Here is a 25,531-nt window from a genome sequence, read left to right on the forward strand (position 1 = left end):
ACCTTTAACTTAAACTTGCGTATAAGCAACTGATGGTCTGTTCCACAGTCAGCCCCTAGCACTATTCTCACTGATGACACTGAGCTTTCCCATCACCCCTTTCCACAGATGTAGTGGCTTTGATGCCTGTTTATTTCATCTGGCAAACTCCACATATATAGCCGCTGTTTATGCTGTGAAAAGAATAAGTTGTTGGTCTTGCAAAATTCTATCAGGTGATCTCTGGCATCATTTCTATCACTATCATTTCTATTTCCAACTACCACTGCTTCTTCTTTGTTTCCAACTTTCCCATTCCAATAACCAGTACTTATCAATGCATCTTGATTGCATGTTTGGTCAATGTCAGACTGCAGAAGTTGGTAAAAATCTTCAGTGTCTTCATCTTTGACTTTAGTGGTTGGTGCATAAATTCAAATAGTAGTAGTATCAACTGGTCTTCCTTGTAAGCATATGGATATTATCCTATCACTGGCAGCATTGTACTTCAGGATAGATCTTGAAACACTCTTTGACAAGGAATGCAACACCATTCTTCCTCTGTTTGTCATCCCCAGGATAGATCATATGGTTGTCCAATTCACAATGGCCAATACCCCTCCATTTTAGCTCACTAATATCTAGGACATTGACTTTTATGTATTCCATTTTATTTTTCACAACTTCCAATTTTTCTAGTTTATACTTTGTACATTCCATATTCTGATTATTAATGGATGTTTTACAGCTATTTCTTCTTATTTTGAGTCATAATACATCCAGTAAATGAAGGAACCAAAAGCTTTACTCTATCTACATCATTAAGTTTGTCTCTACTTTGAGGAGGCACTCTTTCCCAGTCATATTTTGAGTGCCTCTCAGCCTGAAGGGCTCATCTTCAGGCACTGTATCAGACAATGTTTCACTGTTATTCACAAGGTTTTCAGTGACCAATTCATTAAGAAATGGACTGCTATGCCTTTCTTGCTCATCTATCTTAGTCTGGAAGCTCCACTAAAACCTGTCTACCATACGTGACCCTACTGGTATTTGAAATATCAGTGACATAGCTTCCAGGATCACAACACCAAGACACCATAGGACAAACTGACAGAAGAGTGTTTTAATAGCTACATTTAGATTGTTATTTAAAACTCAAAACCAAACAAGCCCAGAGAGAATTATGTCATCCAATTAAAGTTTAACAATCTATATCTCCATGAACTGAAATGACCACAGTTTACAAGGCAAGTTTTGGTTAACAAATAATTGCACATTAATATGCAATAAAAGACATGAGTACAGAGCACCTACTCCAGGACCACACTTAACCACATCATGCTGACGCTAGCTTGTTCCTGGATTCAGGAGTCACATGGGACCTGAGAATGCTGAAGTGTGATCATGATGAATAACAGCTTTCACTTTGTAAACCAGACACAGAATGCTGCGTAGGAGAAATTTCTGCTTGAGAGACTTTCTAATAAACCCGAGGAAGAAATGCTCACATGTGCATCCATCATAACTCCATGAGGCCTAAGCCCTGCTATTCGATCAGTCACTTCAACTAGCCATCTTCTACTTAGTTTTATTTCACTGGAACAAAACCTACCACCCTAACTTGACATGTCTCTCTCACTAGATATGTCATTGTTTGTAGCTGCAGTCTAGTTGGCCCCACCGCATGGCAACCTCATGCACAACAAAATAAAACATTGCCCAGTCGTGCACCACTCCCATGATTGGTTATAGACCAAACTTTTGTGATCCAAAGGGTTTTCTTTGGCTGATTGTTCAAAATAGATCACTGGGCCTTTCTTCCTACTCTGTCTTAATCCAGAAGGTCTGTTGAAACCTGTTCAACATCCTAACACTATGCAAGCCTCCACTGACAGATGGCTGTTGGCAATACATGAGGCTCATTGGCTGGAAATCAAATCCAGGTTCCCCACACGGGAGGCAAGAACCCTACCACTGAATCACCATTGCCCCTATCTCAACTAGATTAAAAAAAAAATACTCGTTACCATCAAGTTGATTTCAACTCAGAGTGATCCTATAGGACAGAGTAGAACTGCTCCACAGGGTTTCTAAGGCTGGAGTCTTTATGGAAGTGAACTGACACATCTTTATTCTGGTTCGAACCACCAACCTTTTGGTTAACAGCCAAGCAATTTAACCCTGCCATTAATTCCCCCTACTCTTTTTAAAGCAACCCATCATGATAACAAAATGTTGGACTGTTCTCTATAGTCCAGTTAGGCAGCTTAGACTGGTTCTTGGTCTTTAAGGAAGAATAAATACACCTGTAGATATCTAAGTTTACTTTATCAGACTACTTTATTTCTCCCAAGTGTGACATCACTATTCAGAGCAGAGACAGGAGAAGTATTAATTGGGCAGCTGTATTTTACCTGGGATAGTATGACCTAAAAAGTATTGTTTAGTATTGTCAGTGTAGTCAAAAGAACTTGTCCCTCAGAGTTAAATGATGTCTTACCCAGAGTGGTTAAAGGGTGCCATGTATGTTAACATGGGTCTGGTCTATTAAATTAATGAATTTAAGAAGCAGTCCTTCATATCTGAAAAAATAGTTATTTAGTGTTCTAGCCAATGTTTTTACTAATGTACTTCTCAGAGGATAAGTATTTTAAGTAGAATGGGATTCTGTCAGAAAACGATCAGTGAAATTTGGAATATAAGGGTGATAGTTTTATAATACAAAGCTACTGAGGGAGGGAGGGAGAAAGGGGGGGAAGGGAAGGAGGTTTGAATGAGAGACAAATGTTGAGACTATTTCCTCCCGTTAGCCTACAGATGACTCTCTAAGTTCAGCCTATTCCACAGTGGGACAATGAGAGAGCTTGATGCATTGCATTTATTTCTTCAAAGTAGCTATAAAATGGCTCGAAAATTATCAAGTGCATTAAGGACTCCATTTTCCAACAACCTCCACCTTTCTTCTGTTGGTTCTTTAAACACATGTACGCTCTTGTCTCCTCAGCTGCACCATGGCTTGTTATGAATTAGGATGTTTTCCATGCTTTAAACAGGCCCTATCTCAACTAGATTTTTAAAAAAATACTCGTTACCATCAAACTTGAACTCTGCCTCCCCACATGTAACCCTGCCTCTGTTTCTCTCAAAACCATGTAATTTTGGAAAGGTTATAATCTTTCCCCCTTCTTATTATATTAAAGAATGTTCAATCTTCTTCATTTGTCCCATTCTCAGCATCCAGTTTCATGTGGTGGTGGTTCAACAAATAAAATGCGTAAGCCACCTCTCTCCACACCTAACGGGATGCAGAAAGGACTCTGGCAGCACGGTTTATCTGCCGAGATCGGAAGACATGCACATACCTCTCATCGTCCATTTCTAAGCTGGACTCACTCTCGGAGAGCTGTCGACAGAGGGCCTCTCTTCTCTCCATTTCCCTCTGCAGCTTCCTTTGCAGCCTCAAGTTCTCTTCCCTCATGTGGCGTTCCTCCTCCAGATATTGTGCCATTTTCTCTGAATCTGAAAAGCCAGAGCTCTCAATTAAAGCATACTCCTCTCACTCATTCCCATATCTTAAAAAAATGACAATGACAATGACTGCAGTAGTTCTCACACACGGGTTCTTGAATTTCAAGCACACCTGAAGGATCAAAGGTTACCGATGATTTACATTTAGAAAAATAAATAAAAGTCTGTGAGGTGAGGTTAGGCATCTTCACTCCCTTTCATGTGCATTCTAATCTGTTATAAGGGGAAGATGAATTTGTGGAACTACAGCTACATTTGGCTGTGGTGACTATTAGAGCTCTTCCCTATGCTACTGCAGCCTGAAGCCAGGGAGCCAAGTTGGGGACAGAGATTTTGACCACAGCCTTCCCTGAAAGCATCAGTTCTCTTGCCCCTCCAGGATGCAACATGGCCAAGTCCTCTGTGGGAGCCTGTAACACTTGTTAGCACCTTCACCTTACACAGTATTGGAAGCACACTTGAGAACATTGTACTAAAAGACCACTCTCCAGAACGGTTCATACTCTTTTTTAAAATAATCAAAATTGACATAGTGATCAAGAAAACCTTAGATGGATTATTTCAAACAATTCTGATTTTTGATGTGCACACAATCATGTTTCCTTAACTCATCTGCATCTCTTCTGAGCCACCTGTACAGTCAACACCTTTTGGAGTGGTGTTTTACTTATGACAAATACTTCTTGCTCAGGAGCTGTCTGCATATATCAAGGTTTCTACTTTAGCATCTGTCTTCCAGGTCAGGGCTCATGACCCCAGGGCTGGGCACTGGACCAAGGCTGAGCCAATTGGATTCCCTCTCCCAGAATCTGAAATGTGGAACTGACATGTTCACATGTCAGTGGAACTGACAGAAGGCTCTAGACAACCTGCTGCTGCTGCATCCCTGGAGCTGTGGCAGCCCCTGCCCGTCTGAGGTTATTCTTCCTGGGATTCCGTGCCATATTCCAGTACTCTTCCAGTTACTGAAAAACATGGTCCCTCTTTTTCTGGTTTACCCCTACAAAATCTGTTGTTACTAGTCACCAAAACAAAACAAATACAAAACTCAGTGTTTACCCATCTCCTTGCTTCCTCCCTTTTCCCTGTCTCAGCCCATGAACTTAGGCAAAGCACAATCTCCATATATTTCTCTTTTCTAAAAAAATAACCACAAATTCAGAGTAGCCATGAATACGTCCAAGAGAGAGTCTTACAGGCCATTGCTCCACACTGAAGAAAGAAATTTAACAAAGATGAAAGGAGCTGAATGCCATGTTAACCATTTCCCTCCCACAGACTGACCCTTCCAGAACTCCCAGGCGTCATCAAATTAGTTACAGATACATATAAACAACTCTGTGATGATCTGACATAATGATTTCCAAGGCAGCATCATTACAGAATACATGAACATTCTCAAATATGCTTATTTTAGAAATTAAAAAAAAAAAATACTAAAATTATTAAATACTATTATGTACACAAAACACTAAATCCCTCAGTTGTTTTCAATGTAGCCAGAACCCCTGCTGGCTAATCCAGATGCAAAAAATCTCCTTAATTGAAGGCATGCTGGGAAAATACTTACAAAATACACTTTTAATATAAACGATTGAAATTATTCCACCCCAAACATGCAAGCATGCAGAATTTTTCACTAGCTCTAAGGAAGCACTAGATTGCCACCTCCCTTGGAGTATGTACTGTTTTTGGACCCAGAAGGGTGACTGTGAGAGCAAGTTGCCTTTCTTTCCCATAAATAGCAAAGCTTCTGAATTGAGGATTCATGAGTCTCCAAGAACAATAATTTAAGAACTATTTTGTCTTTATCTTTCAAAGAAAATAGCAATACATTAATGTCTGGGGAATCAGCAAGGGGATCCTCAAAAATAATCAATAGACAGTTTAGATCTCAGTGTAGATGGCCGGAAGACTTCTGGTAGTTGAGCAATTAACACAGAAACTGGAGGCAGAAAGGTGGCATGCTGACCCACACCTCCAGGTGTTTCAGACTCAGGCACATGGCTGCATCATGGCATTCCTTGAGTGCCCTCTGCTGGCACACCTCCACATCTGGTGATTTTAAGCTACATCACAGACGGGTTTACTAGCATGAGTTGCTTGAGTGGGGCCTCCTACCTTCTCTCAAACAGAGCCCCCTAGTACTACTTAGCAGCTCCAGCTTAGACTTCCTTCATCATCAACTATCTCACAACATGTAGTCAAAGAGAGTAGCAATTGAGGATGACTTCCAGATACTCCAGAGTGGTTCCCCAGTGACCCAAAAGTGGTCTTCACATTTTGCATTCCCTTTCAAGTGCTTGGCTAGAAAATACCAATGTGGCCTCCCACTCCAGACCTATTAAATCAGAATCCCTGAAGGTGAGGCCTCAGCAGAGGTAGGTTAAAAGCCCCCCAGGTGATTGCAATGTTCTGCCAAAGTTGAAAACTCCTAGGAGAAAGGATCAAGTTTAGTTGAGCTTGTAGGCTGAGGGACCAACTGCCACAGCTGCATCCCTTGGAGCTAAGGAGCATGAGGCAGATGGATGCAGAAGAGTCATTAAGTCATCCTCTAAACCCAATCCAAACCACAGGAAGCAGCCAAGTGCCACTCACTGCTGCTTCAGTTCAGCTCATTTCTGCTGCACAGAATCAAAACAACACTAATGGGTGCTCTGTTGTTATCCGCAGTCCCTTCACAGATCAAATAATGACTTGATCTCGGGAACAAGCAGAGAGAATGAAAATTTTTTCTAAAAATTTTGCTTGAGGCACAACAAAGCAAGTCCATATGAGGAAGAAAACCACAAACTGGTGGCACTAAAAAGACTTCTGAAAGGTGCTGAAATAAATTCGCCCAATAAAGAAAATAAATACTAAAATAGTTAATATTGGAGCATGCTTTGATTTATCTCATTTGTTTTCATGGAATATATATAGCAATTTTCAACTTGGGCTACACATTAGAATTGCCTGTATCAATTTAAAAAAAAAAAAAAAAAAGAGCAGGTTCTACCTCTGGAATAAACCACCCCTGGATTAAGAAATATGAGAGAGAATAATGTCCTACCAAATATGTCCACATCCTTATCCATAAAACCTGTGAATATATTACCTTCCACGGTTAAAGGGACTTTATGTATGTATTAAGTTAAGGACCTTAAATGGGGAGATTATTCTGCCAAATGTCATTAGGAGGGGCCTTCAAAGAGGAACCAGGAGAGTCAGAGTGAAAAGGAAATGTGACCATGAAAACAGAGGTGGGAAGAAAGGGCTTCGAGCCAAGAAATGCAGGTGGCCTCCAGAAGCTGGAAAAAGCAAGAAAATGGATTCTCCCACTAGAAGCTTCCAGAAGGAATCAGCTCTGCCAACACCTTGACTATAGCCCAGCGGGGCCCATTTTGGACTCAGAACCTCCAAAACTGTAAGATAATATATCTGTGGTGTTTTAGACCACAAAGTTTGTGATAGTTTGTTACAACAACCATAGGAAACTGATACACTGTGTTTTTTAAAGGTTCCACAGATGATCCTGATGTCCCATCCAGACATAGCATGGGACTAGAATGTGCAAGGAACTTTAGAGAGGCAAAGACAAGAACTACTTAAATGTACATTCACTTGACCCAGCAATTCATTTTCTGGAATGTATCTTGAAGGTATTCTTGCACAGGTGTCAAGTATGTGTGAGGGATGTTTATTGCAGCATTACCTAAAATAGTAAAAGTTCCAAAAACCATCTAAAAACGTCCATTGGTATGACTAGTTAAATAAACTACAGTAAATCTATACAACTGAATACTATGTAGCCTTTAAAAATGAGAGTAAGGCAACTCTATATGTACTGTTGTTGTTATGTGCTGTAGAGTCGATGCCAATCCTAGAAGTTAGATAAAAGCTTTCCAAGACTGTATATCTTTATGGAAGCTGACTGCCACATGTTTCTCGCACAGAGTGGCTGGTGGATTAGAACCTCTGACCTTTCAGTTAGTAGCTGAGTGCTTAAACACTGTACTGTGGAAAAACTTCAGATGTAAGTGAAAATTGAAAGGTACAAGAAAATGTTCATAGTGCTAATATTTGTATAAAAGAAGTTTATACACAGTCATATATGTATCTCAAAGAATACATAAAAAATTATAATTATGGTTGGCTGAGGAACAGGGTAAGAGGGAAACTTTATTTTTCACTGCAAACCTTTCACTGTCATGTCAGGTCAAAAAATATATATATATTTCAGTGGAGTAAAAGAAGAAATAAGAGAGATGCAAGAAAATGCAAAGACTTAATCACGTATTCAGAAATCTAGTTCCTTTGATTTCCAGCTCAACATCCTGCCCTTTTCCAAAACAGTCGTATAAATTTTTAAAGCATTTCTTCTTCAAGTACAATGAATGAATGTCAGCCGAGCTAAATTTAATAGGAAAAAAGGTGAACTATTCTCTGCCTGAATGCTCCAAAAATGTATTGCAGGCTCTTGCAATGTTCTTGTTAGCAAGATCCTGGAGATGAACATAAGGGAACAGGGGAATATAAAAAATATTACCTCTGGTCTCTAAACTCTCCTGAAATTATTTGAATTATGTTCTAAAAGTATTTTAAGCTGTTTGTCCTGCCCTACTACCAGAGCTCTTTACTGTAATACATCATCTACTGCAATAATAATAAAATCATTTACTTCAAGATTGCCTAACGGGTAAAGGGTTCCTTTCTGGGGTGATGAAAATGTCTTGGAACTAAAGAGATGTGATGACTGCACAATACTGTAAATGTACTAAGTGCCATTGAATTGTTCTCTTTAAAATTGTTAAAGGTTAATTTTACATTATGTGAAATTTACCTCAATAAAAAAATGCCCCCTCCCCCCAAAAAACTCCCTGTATATATATTTGACATCTGTGTAAGAACACCTTCAGGACGAGTTGTAGGAAGTGAATTTATCCTGGGTCAAGCAGAATGTACATTTAAAACGTCAGCAATTCTTGTCTTTTAGATTTTACTCGCTGCAGTTCATTGCATGTTCTGGTCTGGAGGTGCACCCGGGATGATGCATCAAAATAATCTGTGAAGTCCCTCTTCCTCTCTCTGCCACTGTGGTGTGGGCAACTAATTTTCAGCTTCACCATGTCTTCTCATGAGACTTTCAGAATCAAGATTCTGGGTCAAGAAACAAAAGGTGAATTGTCTCAGTCCTCAGTGGATTTGAATGAAAACTAGTAATAAAAACAAGTACAACTCCAAGAAGAGACACTGAAGAAGAACAAAGCTGGGTCTGTGAGGAGGTGCGCATGTGACAGCACACAGACTAGTGCTCTATGCAAGTCACCAGCATCTCACCACACAAAGCTCACCCTTTACCACCATCTGAACAACTGAACACACTGCACTGGGAAAAATCTGGTTCTTTTGTTTGTATGTCTCTGCATTAGTAAGTTAGCTCAGTAACAAATATGTGAGGCCTTTCGTTTGGGGGAGGCAGGAAAAAGATCATCTGTGTAACCTTTAAGGAGCTCTCGTGGTGTGGTGGTTAAGGCACTTGGCTATTAACCAGAAGGTTGGTGGTTCCAACCCAGCAGCTGCTCCACAGAAGAAAGATGAGGCAGTCTGCTTCTGTAAAGATTTACAGCCTTAGAAACCCAGTGGGGGTCACTATGAGTCAGAATTGACTCAGTGGCAGTGAGTTTGGTTTTATTTTTTTATATTTTTGGTTGTAATAAATTATTATAAACTTGGTGGCTTAAACTAACATAATTTATGACAGGAGTGATAGGAGATATAGATTTATGTAAACATGTAATCTGTAATAAAACACGATGTGAATTTGATTAATGTAAAACCAAAGGCAAATATCAGTACTATCCTGCATTTGGTGAATTTATTAATTCTATGACGTAAAACCAATGAAACCAGGAGCTACGTACGCTGTAACTGAGCAGCTCTCAGCTGCTTCTTCAGCCTCTCCACTTCATTCTTTAAAAACCTGATGTGACGCATCATGTTTTCTGGTGAGTCAATCTCCATGGAGATATCTCTGGGTGATGGTGGAGCAGAGACGGGCTGGTCTAATTTCTCCTGCAGGATTCTTCATTGAAAAGAAAAATTCCAACAGTAAGAAACAGTTTGCCTTTAAAAGATAAAATACTGGCTACAGAGCTTGTTTTCAAAGCAAGCTCTTCTAATTGCCACTATCCACAAGGCTGCTTAACTCTTATTTTACATCAATTTCTGATTGCCCTTACCAAGGATCTCAGATCAAAGGACAGAATTAAAAGATTCACTCTCTTTTTTTGTTTGCTTGTTTGCTTTCAAACGGCCAGTGTTAATTGTACATTTAAAATGTAGCTCTTATTATTCCTGGTATACAGCAGGCTTTCAGAATTATCTGCTGGTTTAAATGTTCAGCATGTTGGTTTCAGGGCACCAAATTCCTCTCTCTCAGTTATTTGGTTGGAACTTATGAATTATCTACCATGGATGTCAGTCAGAGTCCCTGGGTGGCACAAACAGTTAAGCACTTGTCTACCATCCCAGTAGCTGGTGGTAAAAATTCACCCAATGGTGCCTCAGAAAAAAGTCCTGGCAACCTACGTCCAAAAAGTCACAGCTATTGAAACTATGGAGGACAATTCTACTCTGGCACACACAGGACAGCCATCAGTTGAAATCAAGTCGATGGCGGCTGGTTTAGGTTTTGTTTACTGTGAATGTCCTTAGAAGTCAGAGGTTGAAATTACATAAAGATTTAGTTCCTACAGTGAGAAAAGGACTTAATTTCTAAAATCCCCTCTTATAAAACAGGTCGGAAGACGTGGACTGAGGGCCCTTTGTTTCCGACTGCAGCAGAAATCACACTGGGAGAGAAGGTGGCACCACCAATTGTCGGTATTAGGTTGAATCATGTGAGAGTGCTAATGCCCAATAGCTTTTGACCCATAAAAATGACAATTTCATATCGTTCAACCTGATAATTTGATACTAGTATAGGTAAGCTCTCCAACGGCATTCTGCAAAGAAACAGATCTCTGTTCCCTTCTATAAGCTGCTGGGTTCTTTGGTTTGGTTTTGCTTTTAACCCTTTACTTCTGAGTTTGTCCAGGGACAAACTGAATTACCTCCAAGCCATCATTACTGAAAAAACTGATAGGCTAAATATTATAATGGTTTCTACATTTGTTACGTTAAATAATTTTTCACAGTTCTATTTATTACTACCACTACAGTAATGCAGAGTTTGAATACTAAATTGAATATTCCCTTGTAGATATGGTATATCTTTAATATTCCTTTTTCTTCAAGCTATATTGGTATGTCTATATTCTGCAGATCTAGAGATGAACTCAAAACAATTTATCGACATTCATCTAAACCAAACACTTATGGCAAAAGGACTTTGGTTAACAAGCAGAAAACCTTTGGTGAGTAGATTAATACACATTTTCATGAACCTCACCTTCTATGTCCATATACACATTCTGCATACAGAACCTACTTATCATTCTTAAAAGCCTTACCCCACCACTCCCAAAGCATGCAGTACTTTAAAATAAGGATCTGCTAGTATCTTGCACAAAGGGGTTCAAGAAACACTTGCTGTTGAATTGAATGACATTTCACATCTACATATATATATGTAACTCAAAGAATCTTAACCTTAAATAAATACAAGTATTTCTTTACAGGAAGTTTTAAAAACAAATAGCAACTCTTCTATTGAAATCTCAGCCTTCCTAATTAAGTAAATTTCAGAGATGTAATAATTAACAGCACATCTTAAGTCCTTTGGAGACCAACTGAAGATGCTAATTTAATAAAGTGGAAGTTAAAACTGCATCCTTTAGAACAGTTTAAAGATGAACAATAGCACTCATGATTTATTTCGTCACAGCCTTATAACATCAAATGAAAACAAATCATACTGGGATAGTAAGATGGAGAATAAAGAGGTAACTAACATGGGAATAGTTCAGAAGCCTTTCAACATTCTTTTTTCACTAGCAAATTAAAATGACAAGTATCCAGCAAATCCTTGTTCATTTGTTCTTTTCCCAAAATCACAGAACACTACCCTAGATAGACAGACAGATAGACAGACAGACAGCCACACATACACCCACCAATAAGTAACAGTAAGAATAAACAAACCGCTTTTCAGCTTCAAGTTTATCCATCCTTTTCCAGAGACGATTGACTAGTGCTTCCTGTTCTTGTTCCAATGTATTTTCAAGGTCAATCTTCTCACGTCTCAACTAAAGGAAGGAAAAAAAGTTTTACTGAGACTTATAAGCCACTTAAACTCTGGTAATTAGATTCTCTGATTGAGCAATTAGGACCTCTTCACTCAGAGAAAACTGCAAAGAAATGGCCAATTTTCTGGCACAGACACACAAACTGCATCTACTTCCTAAGCTGTAATTGAGAAAACTGAGACAGAGTTCATTCATTCATAGACATTAATGCTTAACTGTTTTCTGGTACATGAATCATTTCTTGTTTCAGCATTTATTCAAGGCACATGGAAAGTCCACCTAAAGAAGAATCTGGGGAATTTTTGTTCGCTGTTGTTGTTGTTGTTGTTGTGTGCCGTTGAGTCAGACCCGACTCATAGCGACCACTCCTTGGGTTTTCGAGGCAGTATCACTACAGAAGTAGATTGCCCAACCTTCCTTCCGAGGAGTGACTGATGGGTTTGAACCACCAGCCTTCTGGTTAGTAGTCACGTGCCTTAGGCACTATGCTACCAGAGTTCCTTTTGGTTCACTGGCCATACCATGTATGCAGGTTTGTCCCCTCAGTTCTGTTGTTAGATGTCATCACGTTGGTCCTGAATCACAGTGACTGTATGTAGAACAGAATGAAACACTGCCTGTCCTACACCATCCCCACAATCACTGTTATGCTAGAGCTCCCTGTTGCAGCCACTGTGTCCATCCATCTCATCAATGGTCTTCCTCTTTTCCCTTGACCCTCTATTTTTCAAAGCATGATGTTCTTCTCTGCAGATTGGTCCTTCCTGATAACGTGTCCATAGCACATGGGAAGTCTCATTATCCTGGCTTCTAAGTTGTTTTCTGGCTGTATTCTTCTAAGACAGAATTGTTCATTCTTCTGGCAGTATATGCAACATTCTTCAATGGTATATTCACTATTCTTCACTAACTATTTGACCATCTCTGTCCTGTTCCAAGATGACAGCTGTCCTCAGTCACAGCCAGTTCAGTCACAGACATTCAGAACTAGACACAGTAAGAAAACAAAAAACAAAACAAAACGCAGTGCGGTTGAGTAGTACCCGACTCATAGTGACCCCTCCTTGGATTTCTGAGGCGGTATCACTATGGCAGCAAGAGATCATCTAAATCCACCTTTCATTTTAGAGTTGAGGAAAGCACTGGCCTGAGAGATAACAGCACTTGAGCAAAGTGATAGCACCTGGATAGGAATGGATATTCGCCACTATCACAGCCAAAGGAACTGCATTCTATCCAACCACCAAGGACAGAGGGTCTTAGGGGAAAACAGGAGTTGGGGTATATTATGCTGTCCTTTATAAATCTGTCTCCTTTGCCAACAATACTTGGAGGGGCAGAGTAGAGGGTAGATGATGTCAGTGGATAAAGGACAGTTTAGGGAGTCTAAGAGATTAGAGAGCATAAGGAAAGAGATGAGAGAGCAGGAAAACATGGGTTGAAAAAATGTACATGAATTTCCAATCCTTTTTGGCTCCTGTTGGTAGTGTTGGCCAGCTATGAATTTTCTGTTTAACTCAGCAATCCAGGGATCCTGACTGTAAAACTTAGGTTTGCTGTCCCATTTGCTTACAGATTTATTTTCAATGCACAGCAGACTCCAACTCAATAACCTGGATTCATTGGCATTTCATTTATGTAGGCTGCCAGTGCTACAGGAGTCAACCTTATCTTTAGTCTGGTGCCATAGTTGTAAAGCATTTGGCTACTATCCAAAAGTTCAGAGGTTCAAACCCACCAGCCACTCTATGGGAGAAAGATGGGGCAGTCTGCATCCATACAGATTTAAAGCCATGGAAACCCTATGGGGTAGTTCTATCCTGCCCTATAGAGTTGCTATGAGTCAGAATCAACACAATGGCAGTTGGTATGATTTTTTTTTTTTTTTTTAAGAAAGAGCAGTTATCTTGCCTTGTTTTTTCATTTTTTTAAAAAAACTCAATTTCTCAGCATTGCTGAGGAGTTCTCACTAACATTAAAGGACAATATAATTAGAGGAAATCATATTAAACCACCTAATTCCTCCCATAGGAGCTCTGGTGGCATAGTGCCTAAGGTATCTCACTGCTATCCAGAAAGCTGGTGGTTCAAACCCACCAGCCACTCCTCAGAAGGAAGGTTAGGCAATCTACTTCCGTAGTGATACGGCTTCAGAAACCCAAGGAGGGATCGCTATGGGTTGGATCCAAATCCATGACAATGAGTTTGGTTTCTTTTCTGAATTCCTCAAGTTCCTCATCACCTTCCCACCCACTGCCCACCTAATTCCACATCAAATATACCATCCTGCCAATCCCACCAATTCAGATAGAGTAGATTTTCAGTGCTTGGATTGATTGTCCTGATCATTGATCAATCCTAACCTCTGACTGTATATGTTGAGTGTTTCCAGGGAAATAAGTTAGTAATTCTTGCTTCAAATGGAAACGGTAGACCAGTGACACACTGCTTTTCTTATAGTGGTCTCTGTAATATTCTTATCAATCTCCTTCCTAGATATATCTGGTCACTCTTTTTATTCTATGTCCATGCTACAGGCCTTGACAAAATATCACAAAATATCAAAGTCTCAGGCTAACCCAAGGCCCTTCTGTCTGTGCTTGGTACCAATGAACATACCTGGTTTGTAGACTACTCATTTCAACAGCTGTTTTGTAATTAAGTCAGTTCAATGGACTGCCATATTCTTTGGCTCTCTCATTGCAGATTAATTAACATCAGACTAAGAGTTCTTTATTATGTTCCCCGAATAAATACAGTATTCCTCCAATGGACAAACTTAAGTGTAAAAAAAAAAAAAATCAGTTAGCTCATTTGAATTCATAGCCTCTCCTACTATCTCAACAGACAGATACTGACCACAACCAAAGCAGCAGAAAAAGTAGGGAGCAGCCAAGAAATGACTCCCAACAGTACCACATTTCTTTCTTGCTGTATTTTCCATTTAAGGGGGATTACCATGCTAGGAAGGAGCTCTGGTGGCGTAGTGCCTAAGACATGTGACTGCTAACCAGCAGACTGGCAGTTCAAACCCACCAGCCACTCCTCGGAAGGAAGGTTGGGCAGTCTACCTCCATAGTGATACTGCCTCAAAAACCCAAGGAGGGGTCACTATGAGTCGGGCCCGACTCCGTGGCAGTGGGTTTGGTTTTTGGTGGTTTATCATGCTAGGAGCGAGATGCGGGTGGTCAAATGGTTAATATGCATGGTGGCTGACTGAAAGGTTGGAGGTTTGAGTCAACCCAGAGGCACCTCAGAAGAAAGATCTGACAATCTACTCCTGGAAAAATCAGCCATGAAAACTCCTATGGAGCACAGGTCTACTCTAACACACATGGCACCATGAGTTGGGGTAGACTGGTTGCTTATGATGCTAAGGTGGAGGCAGGGAAGATAAATGCTTAGCGTAAAAAAAAAAAAAAAAAAAAGCCTGATGAGAACTTTAGCTTAACTGTTGTGATCAGCTATAGGATTCTGAAAGGTTTCAATAATTTTTTTCAGAAAGGTTTCAATAATTTTTTTCAATCTCCTTTAGAAGGCTTTAGTCTAACCACCATTTTATCATGGCTTCTATGGGAAAATATATTCTGAAACTCAAAAGCTGTCTTAAAAACCATATTTTGGAAAGGGGCCCATTATAACTAAGACATTTACTAGTCTACACATATTAGAGAAAAAAAGAAGCCCATGAAATAAAAGCTACCATATAAATAGAACATAGATACAGTAAAAAGCACTTACTATGGTGACTGTTTGCACCACCCACGGACTCTAGTGGTCACTAGTAATTCAGCCTAATCTCTGGTGGCATACTGCCTAAAACATGTGACTGCTAACCAGAAGGCTGGTGGTTCAAACCCACCAGCCACTCCTTGGAAAGAAGATTGGACACTCTACTTCCATAGCGATACTGCCTTGGAAACCCAAGAAGGGGTCACTATGAGTTGGGTCCGACTCCGCGGCAGTGAGTTTGGTTTTAATCTATTATCTCATTGTGTAATGCTGCAAGTACGCAAATGTTCAGAAGGCTGACCTCAGGGTCATCAAAATCACCTGGAAAGATGGAAAGTAATAATATCTGGAAAATAACTACATTAAAGTCAGAAAAATGAACAGCTCTGTTTCTACCACAAGAGCAAAGACAATAGAATATATCTGAGTTAATCACCTTTGACATATATTTTGGAAAGATGTCATTGATAGGATTCTTAAGTGGCTATGAAAATATATCATGTGCACCTGATACCTGAGAACAATGCATCATGGTCCTCTCTCCATGGCAAAGCCTTCACAAATTAAAACAGAGACAAGTGGAGTACAACTTCAGGAGAGCCTCTGTTGGTATCTGCTCAGGTGATGAGTGGAATTTTGCTCAGCCCTGGCAGTTCTCTTTCTAGGCTGGAAGACATAGGACCCTTGCCTTCTAGAAAAAAAATTTTTTTTTTAATGAAATCAAGCAGCCTATTTGTGAGTTAAGACAGGTATTCGCCAACCATAGAGTCCCTAAGGTAACTATTTGATTAATCAAGTTGCTGGTTTCAAGAATTAAGAACACATTCTAGATCATTACCATAAATCACATAATGCTGACTACAGAAAGTGACAATGGACAGCTACTGGTAAAGAGCAAGAGGAAAAGTGAGAAAAAAACACATTTTCAAGTTTACACCTGTTGTCATCAAGTCAATTCCAACTCATAGCGATCCTGTAAGATAGAGCAGAACTGTCCCGTAGGGTTTCCAAGGCTGTAATCTTTATAGAAGCAGACTGCCACATCTTTTCCCTGCATAGCAGGTGGTGGGTTTGAACCACCAACCTTTTGGTTAGCAGCTGAGTGCTTAACCCCCATACCACTGGTCTCCTTTCTTTCCAAGTCTAGGGGGTAAAAATTATAGCTGGAAGAATTTATCTATGTATATCAGAAATACATTGACAGAGGGGCAAAAAATAGGTGAAAAAAATCAGAAAGGATTATATCATAAAATATATGGTTTGTCACTTAAATAAAATATGGATAATGACTTCCTACTTTTTCCTGTTCCTCCTCCACACTGTTTAATGACCATTTAATATTTTTATAATAGAAAACAAAATTAAGAAATCTAATTTTAAAAAGTGAGCTTTCTAGTATCATTTAAGCTATAGTACATCCGTTAATTTAGGGTGTTTCTGTACTTAATTGAAATGGGATCTATAAAAGGATTTCAGGGGGATTTTTTCCCCTCTCTCACATCCTGCAGAGAGACTTATCTGTGTCCCCTGACAGAGTCTGCTTCCATAGGACTAGAGCTGGAACCTCCCAGTGTGCTTCATGACATCCTGACAGCTCCTGGGTTGCAAAACAAATCAAGGCAGCTGAAAAGAGAGCTTCCTGAGGCTTCTTTTGGATACTATAACTGTAGTTTGCCTACTTCTCAATTCCAACTCATGGTGAAGCCACGTATGCAGAGTAGAACTGCTCCAGCATGGTTTCATGGCTGTGACCTTTTGGAAGCAGGTCACTAGGGCATTCTTCTGAGGCATCTCTGGGTAGGTATGACCCTCCAACCTTTTGGTTAGCACCCACCTGCTTAACCATTTGTGCCATTCAGGGATCCTTCCAAAGCACAAAGCCCCATTTAATTTTCAGCTATAATCTGGGGCTTCTTTCTCCAAGTCTTCTGAATACACAGCACGTGGGATGCTTGTACCCAAGCAACCCAAATTTCTTCAAGAATTTTCTATAATCAAATTTCCACCAAGCAGACTTCAGCATTTACTAAAGTTATGTCTGACTTCGACACAATGCAACTTGTCCAAATGTATAAATATAGGTTACGATGCTTTATTTTAAAAAAAGTACTAAGTAGGACAGCAAGTTACAGATACACTAGCATTATAGAAATAGGAAAAAGAGAAAGAAGAGAAGGTAAAAAATGGGAGGATGAGTAAGAAAAATATTAATAGCAGTTCTTTTGGGGGGATTACAGTCTAGGCAATATTTCTTTTTCCCTTCATTTTTCTATTTTTATGTCTCCAAATGTTCTTTAAAGAGCAATGGAAAAATAAAAAGCAACCAATTATTTTACAATGTAAATGTAAGACTTGCATAGTTTGACATTAGTATTTGAAATCAAACTATAAAATATGCATGGCGGAAACTAAACTGCATCTCCTTAATGCAAATAAGAGAAGCACTGGTGGCACAATAATAAAGTTGTCAGCTGTTAAATGAAAGGTCAGAAGTTTGAACCCACCAGCTGCTCCACAGGAGAAAAGATTTACAACCAACCCGTTCTCATAAAGATTACAGCCAAGGAACCTATGAGGCAGTTCTACTCTGTCCTATAGTGTAGTTATGAGTCTAAATCAACTCAGCAGCACACGACAACAATGCAAGTAAACACTCAAAAAGCATGGTTATTATTGGTGCTTTCAAAATGCCACACAGTATGTGTGTGTGCATATGTATAAGTATGTGTGTATATATATATACTAATAAATATACATACACACACACACACACATGTGAACAAAAACAAAACTGTCCTGAAGATTTAAAATCATTCTACACACCAGCCTCTGTGCATTGCTGTATGGTGAAGGTGATAAGTGGGTGTCACTCCCTGCAATGCCTCTGAAAGTGGGGGTCTTGTCAAATCTCCTGGTGTCCAGTGGCTCAAATGTTAAGCACTGGGCATCCATTGCACATAGGTCTTTAAGAGTAACTGGCACAGTGGTTCAGTGTTAGGCTGCTAACCAAAAGGTCAGCAGTTCAAACCCACCAGCCAATCCACGGGAGAAAGATGTGGTAGTCTGATTCCAAAAATATTTACAGCCTGGGAAACCCTATGGGGCAGTTCTACTCTGTCCTATAGGGCCACTGAGTCAGAATTGACTCGATGGCAATGGATTTAGTATGTATGTATGTATGTATTTATTTATTTATTTATTGGCTGAGCTACCTGACTGCCTTCTGCATGATACTCACTGTAAAGCTATCTTATATCCTCAAATAACATACATCAGTCTGCAACAATCCCTTCTCTCTCTAACCCCAATATCAAAGAAGATGGATTCAGCTTTACAACTTCCTCACTCCTTTTCTCTGTTCTTAGCATCTCTATCCCAGGCAACCATCAGGTACTATTTACTGTCTATCTCCTCTCACATCTCTGTTTCCCTCCAACAAGCTGGACTTAGACCTGTCTAGACAGCATGTGTCTCCTTCTGCACCGATCTTGGTGCAGCAAGTGTTAAGGAGCCTCAGGTCACCTTAGATAGGTTTCTTGATTACAGGGCCCATGGTGGTGATCACACTGCCACCCTTCCACCATAGCACTCTGTGCTGCCATCTCTCACTGTCCCCAGAGCCATGTGCCTCCCTGGACCAGCCTCGTGGAGGCCAGTTACTTTTTGTCATCTTCCTCAGTCAAGTTTGCAGCAGAAAACAGGTGCATAATAAAGATGTGTTGAATTTATGCAGGATGCATGTTATACAATTGCATCAACTACAGTAAGACTAAGAGAGAAAGTCAAAAGGTCCAGGTCACAAATGACATATGAGCACAAATAAATGAGTCAATTAAAGAGACACATACCTGATTCAAGGAAGGTGGTGAGCCATTTGAGGCTCAAATAACATGCATGTTCTTTTTCTTGGAAGATGGGTACGGCAAAGTACCATAGAAATTAGATGGCAACTTTCATTATTAATGGCAGCAGGTACAATTTTTGGAGAGCTTACTAGATATGAGTCACCAGGGATCTAGTTGTAAGGTCAATACAGTCCCTGCTTCTCATTTACCTTACAGGGAACTTGCAGGAAAGAAAGTTTATTAAGCCCTGTACTAAGTGTTACAAGAGAAGTACTGAAATTATAGAAACGCTCTATAGCATAGACACCTAACTGACTGGAGGACGGAAGTCAAGAAACATGAGAAAAAATATTCCACAAACAAAACTCAAAATCATCTGGAGAAAAAAAAGGGGGGGGGGCGCAGGTTTGCCCTGACAGAGCCTGGTGGAACCGCTGAGACTATGGCCCCTAGCTGCCCTTCAGGTCTGGAATTGAACCCACACCTGTGGTTTCCAGCCAAACAAAAGACAGGCATATGAGTTGAACACTTACCTGAGGTAGATACACTCCTTGGAAAGAACAATCATGGAAGAAAGAAGGGCTCCTTATGCACAGGGAGACAGCTCAGGGGGCAGGAGTGCATGGAGGGATGGACACAGGGAAGAGCTAACTATGGGGAGGAAGTGGGAGGGGAGCTGTGGCATTGTGGTAAATTGTGGTCAATGTCATGAGACAAAGTGTATGTGACTGCTGTAATGAAAGGGAATTTGCTCTGTAAATTTTCATCCAAATCACAATTAAAAAAAAAAAAAAAAATCCACAAACATGACAGAAAACAGATTCATGAAGAGCTGGAGGCAAGAAACATTGTGCATGTCACAGCATGTTTTTCAAACTGCAGGTTCTTTGTCAGTCATGACTTGTACTTATTTATTTTTTATTTTAATGTGGTAAAATATATATGACAAAACATTTTCGATTTTAACCATTTAATTCAGTAACATTAATTACTTTCACCAGGTTGTGCTATCATCACAACTATCCATTTCCAAAAGTTTTCCATCACTTCAAACAGAAACTCAGTATCCTTTAAGCAACAACTCTCCACTTCCCCCCTCTTCTCATCCCATAGAAATTGCTAATATGTGTTTCTTTTTAAAATTAAATTGGAAAGCATATAAGTATTATATTTCATGAAACCTGTTTTAGTCATATATATATAAAATACATGATGTTTTTGTAAACGTGTGTGTGGACATACATGCACACATTTACAAAATCATCACTTACCATTAGTTATTGGATTACCACGTAATCTTCTTCTTGACTGCGTAGTTCACATTTGAACAACTTTCCATCAGAGAATTAAGAATTGCTATGTTTAGCATAGTGCCTAAAGTATTTGAATGCTAACCAGAAGGCTGGCAGTTCAAACCTACCAGCCACTCCTTGGAAGGAAGATGGGGCAATCTACTTCTGTAGTGATGCTGCCTTGGAAACCCACGGAGGGGTCGCTATGAGTCCCTCCTACTGGATGGCACATAACAACAACAACATGTTTACCGAGTGTGTGAGGAAATGCAGGTCAGAAGATTAACCCTCACAACAAACCTACAAATTAGATATCATCAGAGAAGGGATTCCGTGTCTTGCTTGAAGTCACAGCATTTTCTACAGATGAAGGCAGATTTAACCTCAAAGATTTCCTCTAATTTACAGGGGCCAGGGCATTGTCATTATAAGTGGATGCTAATGAAATCACCTGACTGTTAAGGATTGAATTCTCTCCCCAAAAAATATGTGTTGTAAATCCAAACCCCTATACCTGTAGCTATAAACCCATTTGGGAATAGGGTTGGTTTTCTTTGTTACGTTAATGAGTCCATATCCACGTGGTGTATGTCTTAAGCCAATCACTTTTAAGATAATAGAAGAACAGATTAGGCACAGAAACAAGGAATCTCAAAAGGGGGAAGACAGATGTCAATAGAGACCACCACAGACCAAGGAAGAGAAGCTGAAAGAGACGAGGATTCTCCCCCAGAGCACAGAGAGCCTCCCCTGGAACCAGCGCCCTGAGTTTGGATTTCTAGCCTCCTAAACTGCGAAAGACTAGATTTCTGTTTGTTAAGGCCATCCCCTTGTGGTATTTCTGTTACAGCAGCATTAAGAAGCCAAGGCACCTACTAAACATAAACCCACCCTTTAGATATGGGTGTCTGTCCTTTGGGGAGAACACACCACAAATCCCTGGTATAACTAGGAAAAGTACACTCTGGATAGTCCACTATTTTTCTAATGTACTACGTAACAATCTTTCAGTGTCTAGGTCATATGTTATGTAGCCACTACTTTCATCTTTTCCACAAGATAATCTTATGAGCCATGTGGATAGAAAGCACTCATATCTGCTAAGTTTCACTTAATAAATAAACTAATGTGTGTATACCTCTTGATGCTGGTTATCCTTCACCAGAAAATTAAGGAAAATCCTCCCTAATTGGCAGAAAATATCATTCAGATAAAGATTTCCTGCCAGTTAAGAAAAAAATCCCAAATTCTTACCATCATCTAAAAATATGTGAGTACTAAATAAGAAACGTGCAGTAATCACATGTTTGAACAAAAACCTTCAAATGAGTTTAAAGTAGTCACCAATGTTCTTTTGAAAAAGAGTCCTCATCTTTTCAGGACAATGGTCGCAGGGGACAGGAAGCTCAATTGGCATAACATACTACATGAAAACATTGTTCTACATCCTATTTTGGTGAGTAGTGACTGGGGTCTTAAAAGCTTGTAAGTGGCCATCTAAGATGCAACAATTGATCTTTCCGCATCCAGAGCAAAGAAGAATGAAGAAAACCAAAGACGCATGGAAACAGTGAGTCCAAGGGACTAGTAGACCATGCAATCCTAAACCTATATGACCATGAGACCAGAAGAACTAGATAGTGCCCGGATACCACTGTCAACCACTCAGAAAGGGATCAGTGCAGGAGATCTTGGATAGAGTGGGAGACCAATGTGGAACAAAACTAAAAAAAAAAAAAAAAAGACCAGCTTCACAGGCCTGATAGAGCCTGGTAAGACCTCTGAGATTATGGCCCCTAGTTACTCTTCAGGTCTGAAACTAAACTCACTCCCATGGCTTCCAGCCAAACAATAGATAGGCATATAGGGTGAACATTTACATCAGGAAGATATACTCCTAGGAACTCTGGTGGCATAGTGCCTACCTAAGGCATATGACTGCTAACCAGAAAGCTGGCAGTTCAAACCCACCAGCCAATCCTTGGAAAGAAGGTTGGGCAATCTACTTCCATAGTGACACACTGCCTCGGAAACCCAAGGAGGGGTCGCTATGAGTCAAATCTGACTCGATGTCAGTGAGTTTGGTTTGGAGTTTTTTAGATATATTCCTTACAGCAATCAATCGTGGGAGAACAGAAGGGCACGTTTATGCAGAGAGATAGCTCAAGGGGCAGGAATGCATAAGAAGGAAGGACACAGGGAAGAGGTAACTATGGGGAGGAAGTGGTTAGAGAGATGTTATATTGTGGGGAATTGCAGTCAATGTCATGAAACAAAATGTGTATGAAGTGTTGTATGGAAAATAAATTTGCTCTGTAAACTTTCACCCAACTCACAATAAAAATTAAATAATTTTTTAAAAAAAGGTAAATTAGCATAGAGTTTTACCTTTGTAGGAGCTCTGGTGCTGTAGTACCTAAGGCATTTGAGTGCTAACCAGAAGACTGCTGGTTCAAACCACCAGCCACTCCTCAGAAGGAAGACTAGGCAATCTACTTCCATAGAGATACCACCTTGGAATCCCAAGGAGGGGTAGCTAAGAGTCGGAATTAACTAGAAGGCAGTGAAGTTTTTTTTTGTTTTGTTTTGTTTATTAGCTTTGTAGATATTGCCATGTAACTTGGGCTTACGAAAAAATGTTTTTGTTGTTATAACTACAGGGATATTTTTATAAGAAATAATAAATTTCTGCTAAAACACTGCAAAAAGAAAAAGAGCCCAAATCTCACTAGTCAGATGAAGACTGATGGAACCTCTGAGATGATGGCCCTTAGTTTCCTTCAAACTGGAAACTGAACTCAACCCTTGTGGCTCAACTCTCAGCCAAACAATAGACAGACCTATAAGGTGAACAGTAGTACCAGGAGAGTATGCACTCATTTGAGCAATCAACCATATAAGATCACCAAACCAAAAAACCAAACCCACTGACATCAAGTTAATTCCAACTCATAGCAACCCCATATGTGATAAAAGGGGCAGCATTTGCCCAGAGAGAGAGCCAGGAAGGTAGAAGGGGATGGGAAGGAAGGACACAAGGAAGGAGTGAGCATGGATAAGAAGTGGGAAGTTTGGAGAGTGCAGTAAATGTCACAAAACAAAATGTGTATAGATTGTTAAGTGGAAAACCAATTTGCTCTGTAAATTTCACCCAAATCACAATAAAAAAGATGTATTTTTTAAAGCCATAATGGCATAAAAGTCATTTTATCTAGTGAATTAGACAAATACCGTGTGCCACAAAGACCTCACAATTTTACATTGTTTTGAACATGCTTTCCTTTTTTTTCCTATCTGCTTAATAAAATTGTCTTTCTCAGTTAATTAAGCATTTATACTGCAAAATAAGTGTCAAAAGGTTAACTAAAATAAATTCCTAAGAACACACACAGGCAGTTTGAACAGGAAAGGAGAGTTCCCAGACATATATAAGATAATATTGCTTTTATCTCTGCACAAGCTACATAGCCAGTTGGATCTAGGGAAAGACCACCAGACCCAGAAAAGAAGTCAATCCCACTACTACCACCACCAAGTGCTACTCCTTAGCAGGGTGACTTAGGAAAGGCTCTTGATCTCTCTGGGTTTCCATTTCCGAAAAGGGAACATTGAACAGGTTGAGCTACTTGCAGGCTGGACTGGTTTATCACCAAGCAGCAAGTCCTACCATATTCCCTCCTCTGTACCAATGTTGTAGAGGGAAATAGGAACAAAAGGCTATTACTGCCATACTCTGGAAGCAGTCTCTGGATTTACACAAATATCCCCTGGCCTAAGCAATCACTAGGGTCTGGGAACAAGAAGAGATAGTCTTCCCCACAGCATGGCCTTCCAACTCCAGAATTCTATGAATTCACACACTGGAAAACACCAATGGAACCAATTTGTAGTTCAGAGAGTTTAAAGAACAAGCTGTTACCATTCCCTATTTGAAGAATGAAAGGATCCCAGATTTGGCATCTAAGAGAAAAATAAAAGCTGTCTGATAATTAAAGTGTCCATGCAGAAGGCCTGTCTTTCAGTGAGATAAACTTACAATGAGAGTTTTGGGTGCATGAGTTAACTGGGGCCTACTTCAAAAGGAGCCCAAGCCTGAACCTTAAACCTAGTTAAGTTCTGCTTTACAAAAAATAGGGAGATGCCTACTTAAAAAACCATTATAATCTAAGCTACAGTTTCAAAACAAACATGTAATAACCAACCCTGTCAAATTCCTGGCAGAAAGCCTTCTAAAATAACAAACCCTGCCAAATCTCTGGCAGAAAGCCTTCTAAAATCCCTTCTGCAGGTTCAAAATAAGGATGCTTTTTAAATTGATAGCGGCAGCTACCCCATGTTGAGTATTAGGTGCCACCCACTACGTGGATCTCCTTATACTCTCTTTTATTTATTTTACCTGACATAGGTTTGCTATTACTGCCTTTTAAGAATGAGGAAACTGAGGCTCAAGAAGGAACTAGCTGGGACAACTAGATAGCAACAATATGTCAAAAAACAATTAAGTTAGACCCCTACCTCACATTGTAGATAAAAAAAGAAATTAACTCAAAACGGATCAAAGACCTAAATGTAAGCAAGAAAACATAGGGGTAAATCTTCACCACCTTCAGTTTAACAGTGGATTCTCAGATACCACACCAAAAACAAAACAACAAAAGAAAAATTGATGTTAGATTTCATCAAGATTAAAATATTTTGTATTTCAAAGAACACTATGTAGAAAGTGTTCAAACTTTTGTACTTCAAAGAATGCGATGAAGAAACTGAAAAGACAAAGAGCACTAAGCAGAAAGTGAAACATAACCCAATTTAAAAATGGGGCAAGGGCGAAGAGCTATTGAAGATAGTGGACTAGGCACAAGGACTGCACAGACGCTCTTCAACAAAGAAAAGGGAAACCAATTAACACAGACACAGAAGATAATCT

At 39.7% G+C, this 25,531-nt stretch overlaps 1 protein-coding gene across 1 annotated transcript in view; it reads right to left on the reverse strand.

Annotated features, from left to right (window-relative positions):
* Positions 1–25,531, reverse strand: part of CCDC6 (coiled-coil domain containing 6) — a 169,134-nt gene that overhangs the window by 26,773 nt on the left and 116,830 nt on the right. The window contains exons 4-6 of the mRNA XM_007958930.2: positions 11,632–11,735; positions 9,411–9,571; positions 3,342–3,498 (exon numbers count right to left, since the gene is read on the reverse strand). Of these exons, the coding sequence (XP_007957121.1) occupies positions 3,342–3,498; positions 9,411–9,571; positions 11,632–11,735 (422 nt within the window). The remainder of the gene's footprint in view (positions 1–3,341; positions 3,499–9,410; positions 9,572–11,631; positions 11,736–25,531) is intronic.

This window comes from Orycteropus afer, unplaced genomic scaffold, assembly GCF_000298275.1.
Source record: "Orycteropus afer afer isolate SDZICR_OR568_19922 unplaced genomic scaffold, OryAfe1.0 scaffold00016, whole genome shotgun sequence".
NCBI classification, from domain to species: Eukaryota; Metazoa; Chordata; class Mammalia; order Tubulidentata; family Orycteropodidae; genus Orycteropus; species Orycteropus afer.